This window comes from Balaenoptera physalus (genome assembly GCF_965194825.1).
Source record: "Balaenoptera physalus genome assembly, chromosome: X".
Classification (NCBI taxonomy): Eukaryota; Metazoa; Chordata; class Mammalia; order Artiodactyla; family Balaenopteridae; genus Balaenoptera; species Balaenoptera physalus.
The window spans coordinates 110,352,774-110,361,207 of record NC_138903.1 but is presented as its reverse complement, the minus strand read 5'-3'; the positions used below and the strand labels follow the sequence as shown (position 1 = coordinate 110,361,207).

General features: G+C 45.7%; 1 protein-coding gene across 1 annotated transcript; it reads left to right on the top strand.

The window, feature by feature from the left end:
- Window positions 1-2,530: 2,530 nt before the first annotated feature.
- LOC309652392 (DDB1- and CUL4-associated factor 12-like protein 2) lies at window positions 2,531-8,114 on the top strand (the record flags this gene model as incomplete). The annotated part of the gene is made up of 1 exon (XM_082446130.1): window positions 2,531-8,114. One exon carries the CDS (start codon window positions 2,531-2,533, stop codon window positions 3,923-3,925), a length of 1,395 nt encoding a protein of 464 aa, XP_082302256.1. The 3' UTR covers window positions 3,926-8,114.
- Window positions 8,115-8,434: the final 320 nt, after the last annotated feature.

The following is an 8,434-nucleotide window of genomic DNA, read 5'->3' as shown; positions in this document are numbered from 1 at the left end:
GTGGAGAGACATAATACCAGGACAATTTATATGGGTGTTATTTTTACCAAACAAAAACCAAACAAATGTAGGCATATATTATTACATTTCATAAATATTAATTTAAAAGAATTTGTAAAAAAAAAATGTGCTTCAGAGATCGTATTTTTGCCTTTAAATATTCTACGGAACGTGTTATACATAATTTGCATTCAGTATTTATTCATGTATTTTAGAAATTGTGGCTGTCTTTCAAAAATGCACAAGATGCAATACCTGTAAAATTTCCATGATGGGGTAGTTTACATGGTTTTTAAAGAGGCAGAAATAGAAAAATTGTATTTATAGAATAATATAGAGTAGTTGTTAGTCTTAAAAGCTTTGGAGTCAGACAGGGATTCACAACCCGACTTTACCATTTACTAGCTGTGTGACCATGGCGGAGTTATCATTACTCTTTCTGGGCCTCAGTTCTCTCATTTTAAATTATGGCTATAAAAATAGAACCTACCTCACCAAGTTATTGTGAGACTGAATGCGCATAAAGCATTCGAAGTGTTTAGCACAGCCCTCCAGCCCATGACACAAATAGGCTCTCAATAAATAATAGTTGTTATAAGAATTATTTTTACAATTGAAATATGTCTGTATCTGTCTACATATATATATAGATATATATCTCCCCAAACGTTCAGCCTATTTGTTCTACCACAAAAGTAAAAAGTATGCCATGAAGTCTTACTGTATAATATCTATTTTTCTGAGGTTGAATTAAAAAAAAAAAAAAGGAAAACATCATGGTAGGTTAAGTTAAAGGAATTTGCAGTCAGTTATTCTCGAGTAACATCAGTTCTAATTACGAAGTTGTCAGCACTCTCTTCATTGTCAGGTCACTCCCTATCCACCAGCCTCACCCACCTCTTGATATCGCATTAAACATGGGGAGGAATATGGGGGAAGAGTGGGCACTGGGACTTCGCAGCTGGACTGGAGTGGTGGGAAGGACCCATGGTTTAAGTACTTGGAGTTTGTGCATTTGAGGTGGGGTCGCAAAAAGGGCTTGGTGAAGGGGCATAAAAGCAGCAACAATGTAACTCCCATGCTTTCCACTGATGGATCAGAAAAGTTAATCCACCTCGCCTCCCCATATGCACCCACTGAGCAAACACGGTTTTAGAGCAGAAGATTGGGGGGTGTGCAGAGTTGGTATCAGCCACCAGCCACTTGCAGCTCTGCGTAACTGAGCATGCCTGGATATGGGCTTGCCACTGCGGCTGCTCTGAAGCTGCAGAGCCACGTATGGAACATCCAAATCCTTAGACTGCTCAACCCATGCTCTGAATTCCTACTCTTCACCATCGTGTTTATGTGGTTATATCCTTTTGGAAAGTTCTTCACTATCTGTGATTCTGGAAATCCTGTGCACCCCTCAGGGCCCTGCGCCAACGTCCCAGGGGGCCTCTCACACGTGACAGGGCTCTGCCCAGGCTCCCCGGGCTCCTCCTGAGACTGACAGTGAGGACTGACCCTTCCCTCCCCGGAGCAGAGGAAGGGGTATCCCTCCGTCTCCTAGCCCTCTTCCAGCCAGCTCTGAGGTTCCAGAGAAGTCTACACCCTGAACACCCACGCCCATCCTCAGTGCCGTCCCCTCAGATCCTGAGGCTTCGCTCTTGGCCACAGGGTCCTAACCCCACCCCGGCGGGAAGTGGAGCCTGGGGAACTACATTTGGAATGCACCCCTCAAAGATTCTGGTGCAGGAGCTCAGGAGACTCAATTTGAGAAATACAGGGAAAAACTGGTTTAAAAAATAGGTTGAAAAATTTTAACAGACACCAGTAGAGGGGCTGAGACAGGAGGGGCTGCAGGAGAGACCTAATGGGGAGGGCCTCTTTGCCTCTGCCAAACACTACCGTCCCCGGTCAAGTTCACTATCTAATTGCAGCAGAGTCTCCCAAAATTGCACCAAGTGCACACTGGTTTCTTCGACAGATAACTTCAGCGCTCCTTCTAGCCTCATACTTGACTGTATTTTAGCTTTCAGAATTATTTAAGTAAGGATTTTAAGAAGACTACTTGGTTGCTGTCCAGAGGGTAGTGAAACTCCCCAAGTAGGATATCAGGGGGCTTGGGCAGGCGCACGAGATGTGTCCACACGGAGAAGGCTTGGGAGTCCCGAAGCGCTGGTCCTGGGTGAGTCTCCCCCTCCTCGCGGGCTCCTCCCAGTCCGGCGTGTGCTACCCGGCACCCCAGGCCCGCTGCCCGCCCGCCCCTCCCGCCGCCTCCGCCCCCTCACACTCGCCCCCCGCGTCGTCCTCGTCCCACACCGACTTCGCTCCCGCCGCGCCGCCGGCCGCCCTTCCCGCCCTCGCTTCGATTCGCGCCGCCGCCACCCTCGCCGCCGCGCGCCGCCTGCGCTCCGCTCCCCCGGCCACCTCTCCTCGCCCGGCCCGGCCGCCCTCGCCTCCGTCGCCGCCGCGCCCCGGACTCTGTTGGCTCCGCGCCCCGCGGCCGCCCCGGCCCCCGGCCGACGCCACTCGCCCGCCGCCCACCATGGCCCCGCGGCAAACAGGTAGCAGGAAGCGGAAAGCGCCGGCGCTCGACGCGGCCGCCGCGGGCTCGTCGTCGCTGGGCTCGGCGGCGGCGGCGGACGGGGACGGGCCGCTGCCTCCCAAGAAGCCCAAGCGGCCGGCGGCGCGGCGCTCGCTGCTGCACTACCTGAAGGGCCGCGAGGTGGGCGCGCGGGGCCGCGCCGGGCTCCCGGGCTTCGAGGGCGAGCTGCGCGGCTACGCGGTGCAGAAGCTGCCCGAGCTGCTGACGGAGCGCGAGCTGGCGCTGGGCACGCTCAACAAGGTGTTCGCGTCGCAGTGGCTGAACGCCAGGCAGGTGGTGTGCGGCACCAAGTGCAACACGCTCTTCGTGGTGGACGTGCAATCGGGCCAGATCACGCGCATCCCCCTGATGCGGGACCGCGGGCCCGGCTCGGCCCGCGCCCAGCCGAGCTGCGGCATCCACGCCATCCAGCTGAATCCCTCCAAGACGCTTCTGGCCACCGGGGGCGAGAACCCCAACAGCCTGGCCGTCTACCAGCTGCCCACGCTGGACCCCGTGTGCCTGGGCGACCGCCACGGCCACAAGGACTGGATCTTCGCCATCGCCTGGATGAGCGACACGGTGGCCGTGAGCGGCTCCCGCGACGGCACCGTGGCGCTCTGGAGGACGGACCCCGACATGTCCCACGGCAGCATCGCCTGGCACAACGACGCGGGCCTCCCCGTGTACGCCCACATCCGTCCCAGGGACGTGGAGACCATCCCCAGGGCCAGCACCAACCCCAGTAACCGCAAGGTGCGGGCCCTGGCCTTCAGCGGCAGGAACCAGGAGCTGGGAGCCGTGTCCCTGGACGGCTACTTCCACCTGTGGAAAGCCCGGAGCAACCTGTCCAGGCTGCTGTCCATCAGGCTGCCCTACTGCCGAGAGAACGTGTGCCTGACCTACTGCGATGAGTTGGCCCTGTACGCGGTGGGCTCCCAGTCCCACGTCTCCTTCCTGGATCCGCGGCAGCGCCAGCAGAACATCCGGCCCCTGTGCTCCCGAGAGGGCGGCACGGGTGTGCGCTCCCTGAGCTTCTACCAGCACATCGTCACCGTGGGCACGGGCCACGGCTCCCTGCTCTTCTATGACATCCGCGCGCAGAAGTTCCTGGAGGAGAGGGCCTCGGCCAGCCCGCACTTCTCTCCGGGGCCCGCGGGGAGGAAGCTCAAGCTCACCTGTGGCAGAGGCTGGCTCAACCACGATGACCTGTGGGTGAACTACTTCGGTGGCATCGGCGAGTTCCCCAACGCGCTCTACACCCACTGCTACAACTGGCCCGAGATGAAGCTCTTCGCCGCTGGGGGGCCTCTCCCTTCCGGCCTCCACGGGAACTATGCAGGCCTCTGGAGCTAAGGCTGGCCTCCGTGTCGTCAAAGTGCCCAGATACACCTTCCAGTGTCCTCTCGCTTTCCTCCTTCACTCTGTGTTTGTGCTTTTACTCTGTGTGGCTTTTATCTTCCAGGTGGAAAGGGCCCAACTTACCTCTGCTCAGTGTGTTAGGCAAAGAGAGAGAAAGAAACAGAAGGCAAAAGTGGTCTCTTGGGCAATCAAAACTTGGCTTTAAGATTTTTCTGCACCTCCTCCAATATCACCATTTTTTTTTTTTTTTTTGCCTCTCTTACAAAGAATTTTGACTAATCCTTAACTATGTTCTCTCTGAGTGATTCACATATGCTCTTTCTCTTGGCTGATGTAGTCATGGTTCCGACAACAATTCAGTACTTTAGTTTTATCAGTATTTCAACAGTATGTTCAGGTCTTTTACACATTTCAGATGTATTTCTGGAAAATGTGTGCTAAAAAGTTGGGCTGGTCTGAGGAACTACCCATCATGTAACAGAGCAGGTTTATAGCCCTGCTCCAATTAGAAAATGCATTTCAAGTTCTAGATTGCCACCATCTGGGGTATGTTTCATTTGGAGGTTGGAAACTCAGTATTTGTTGTTTGTATATTGTTGGCGTATAAAATACTTTAAAATATGTTCTCTTCATTAAGAAATCTTACAATGATGTTCATCCTATTAATCACAGTTTTGATTATTTAGTAGAAATTTAGCATTGGTACCCCCAGGCCCTCAGCCTTCTTGTTTAAGTCTGCTATATTATGGCCTGCTTCCTTGGGTAGCATTTATGCTACAGATTTTCAGAGCTAATCAAAACTCTGCCTATATGTGGCAGGACAATCAGGGAGGTACTTTTTGGGGTAAACATTTCTTTACATTTCAGGTAACACTATCCAGGCAGCCGTTTACAGAGAAAGGCTGACTGTTGTGCTCAATGCAGGTGTTGACAATTTTTTATTGTCTACCTGGATAAGTCTTCTATCTGGATTAAGTATATGATGTATTGCAGGAAAAAAAATAAAACATGTTCAGCATTTTAGTAATTAAGTGCTAGGCTAAAGTTTTTGAATGCTTAAACATACACTTTATTTTTTCTTAATTGTCCTTCTAGGAATATATTTATCAAAGTCAAAATCTTCCAGGAGAGAAACTGAAGCTGAAATATCACCTATGCACACAGTACTCTGTACGTTTGTTTTTGAACAGCAAACTTATGCTATTATGGGTTAAAAGATTCAATGACATCTTCAATACCTTATCTAAATATACTTGCTACAGGTTAGGACAGTTAGGGGTCTTGTCGTGCTTTTAAGATGATTTAACACACTGTTTTTCATTTACACAAACATACATATTGTGTTTATAACCACCTACTCACATATACTGTGTATTTGTGTATATGTATATGTTACTTCCCATGTGAGGAAAAGGCATGGATGTTTGCCATTTTGCATATGCAGATATTTCATATATTTTAAACTACATCTATCAAGACTTCCCACTTGGTCTCTATTTTTGTTTTGTTTTATTTTAACTTAAGTAATACTTGCACATGAAAAAAGAATCATACTTTATAAAAGGTGTATAGTGAAAAGTGAGTCTCATACCCCAAGTTCCCTGATCTGCCCATAGCTCAAAAGCAGTACATCTTGTGTGTCTATCCATTTAGAGATAGTCTATACATATATAAACACATATGTATGTGTGTATGCAATTTTTATACAAATAGTAGCACATGTTTTACATACCTGTGCCTGTTTTTATCACAAAACCTTGGAGTCTTTCTCATACATATCTACCTAATGCATTTTAATTGTATATTATTCCCTAAAATATGGCTGGAACATATTTTATTTCTTCATTATACTTTTGATGAGCATTTATATTGGTTCTTATTTTCTGTTACTATGAACTGTCCTGCAGTGATTACTTAGGTGCATACATCTTTATGCACATGTGTAAGTGTATCTGCAGGGATAAATTCCTAGAAATGAAATTGCTGGGTCAATTTTATATTTAATAGCCATTGCCAAATTACCCTCCAAAGAGGTCCTATCAACTTAACCTCCCATAAGTAAGGTATGCAAGCCTGCTTTACCACACTCTTGCCAACAGTGTGTCATCAAATTCTATGCTCTTTGCCAATCAGATATCCACTTGATGTTGATCCTTTGTTTCTAAGCCACTGTGGCTGAGTTAACTAGATTTGTGGTCAGAGTACCAAGTAGGTTCTGAAACAAAGATCAAGAATATGAGGAAATGAGGGCAAGCAATAAAAATACTGTCAAACCAAAGGCAGAGAACACCTACAGTTCAGGTTCACATATCTGCAGATGGATTACAAAAGACTACATTTCTTAAGTGCTTAGCTGGAGCTAGTAGCGTTTCCTTGTTTATTGCACCCTGGTTTCACTTGTATTCAATGCATCACATGTCACTGAAGAAAATCCAAGAAGGAGATGATGAGAGCCTGCACTAGGATATTTGAGGTAAGTGTGGAGAGGGAGGAAGGTATTAGAAAAATGAGGGGAAAATTAAGTGAACAAGCAGTATTTGGTATTTCATGTGAAGGGTGAAGAAAGCCAAAGAATTTAGGTGGACTCTAAGGCTCTGAGATTGAATGCAAATGAATAGTGGCAACAAATGAATATAGAAAATATAGCCACAGCTGATAAACGTGGAGGGTGATTAACTCAATTGGGGACATGTTGAATTTGAGGTGCCTATTTGGCATCAGGAGAACACACCCAGTGAAGAACTGGTTATATATTCCAGAATGAGATTTCTCACAGCTGGGAAGGTGAGTGATATGAAACGCTGGGAAACGCTCCCTTTTAGGGGCAAGCAGAATAGAAGAGCCTTTAAAAGTGGGGGGGGGTATATAAAATAGAAGAGGCTTATTTTACTCAAATGCCATGACCTCATCAGCATGAGACAACAAATATTTCTAATTATTTTATAATTATAATAACTTCTGAGTCTCCACCTCAGTCACAAAAGGCCAGTTTTACTGCTGGCACCGGTATGCCTGGCAGTCATGCCAAAGCCCTGGCAGCCTCACAGAGGTGGAGTATCACCTCATCACCAGCTGCTACTAGCCTGTGTTTGAGTTCCTGCCTCAGTCCCACAGGCGCAGGTCTCTGCCACTTTTCCCATTCTGCCAAAGGACAAAGGGGGTGTCCAGCGGAGGATGCTCTTTTCCTCAGCATCATGATCACAAAAGCACAAATACAGAGAATTAGAGGTGAAAAAGAAAAAATAACCACAGGCACAGATTTATTTATAAGGCGGGTAGCTGTAAAATCTGAGTGAAGAAATTATCAGAAGATACAAATAACTAAACTTTTTCCCAGAAGAAATGAGAAACAAGAACAGAAAACTGTGAATGCTATCTTGTTTAATCTTCCCTTTCCTCCAAGAAAATCACACACATAAACATATAAACATATAATAGGCATGCTCAGCCTGATGGCCTCACAAATAAATTATTTCACATTGTCAAGGAATATTTCATTTTGAGCCACTTCAGGACCCAAAGAGAAAAGTTTACTCTTTTCTATATGAGGCCAGCATAGTATTAATAAAAAACCTGACTAAAATTGTGCAAAATGAGAAGAGACCAGTTTTACATATATAGATAAATAAATGAAATGTATCTTTTAAAAACACTGAATATAATCCATCAGTGTATTAAAAGGAAACCATACCATGGCAAAGTGAAGCTAGTTCCTTGAATGCAAAGCGTGTTCACTATTGAGAAATCTATTATTTCAATGTATCATATTAACAGGTCAAATAAGACACATGCTCATGTTAATAAATTCTAATAAATAATTTAATAAAACCCTACTACAATTCTGATAAAGTCCTTAGTAAAGTATGAAGAAATATAATCTTCACATGGTGAGTGTGTACGTGTGTTGTGTTTCAAACCTGAACCATAGTCCTCTTTAATGGTACAACATTGAATAGAATTAAATAGAACAATAAAATTCCTCACAGAGGAATTCCTATGAAAGTAAGGAACAAAACAAGGATTCTAAAAATCACCACCAGTATTTAATATTATTATAAAAATTCCAGATATGGCAGTTTTAAAAGATAGGAAAATAAAAAGTATAAATATTGGAAAAGAAAGAAGTTATAATTATTTGCAGATGATATGACTGTAAAAAAAAAAAAAAAAAAGAAATCCAAAAGAGCATCGATAGCAGGAGTGATTTTTGAAATGGCAAGCACATTTGGAGAACTGTCCATGGATGGGCTTGGCTAGCTGGACCCTTCTCCAAATGATGGAATACTAGACAATTCTGGAGTGGATTATTTACTGACATGGAGAAGTAGCCTTGATAATGTTAGATGAAATAAGCAAAGTGCAAACCAGAGGCATACTATAATCCCATTTTTGTTTAAACTAGGAGGAGGAAGATGAGAGGAATAAGCATACAGTATATATAAGAATATATACAAAAGCGTTAACTGTATGTCTCTAAGAGATGGTATAATAGGGGACTTTTTT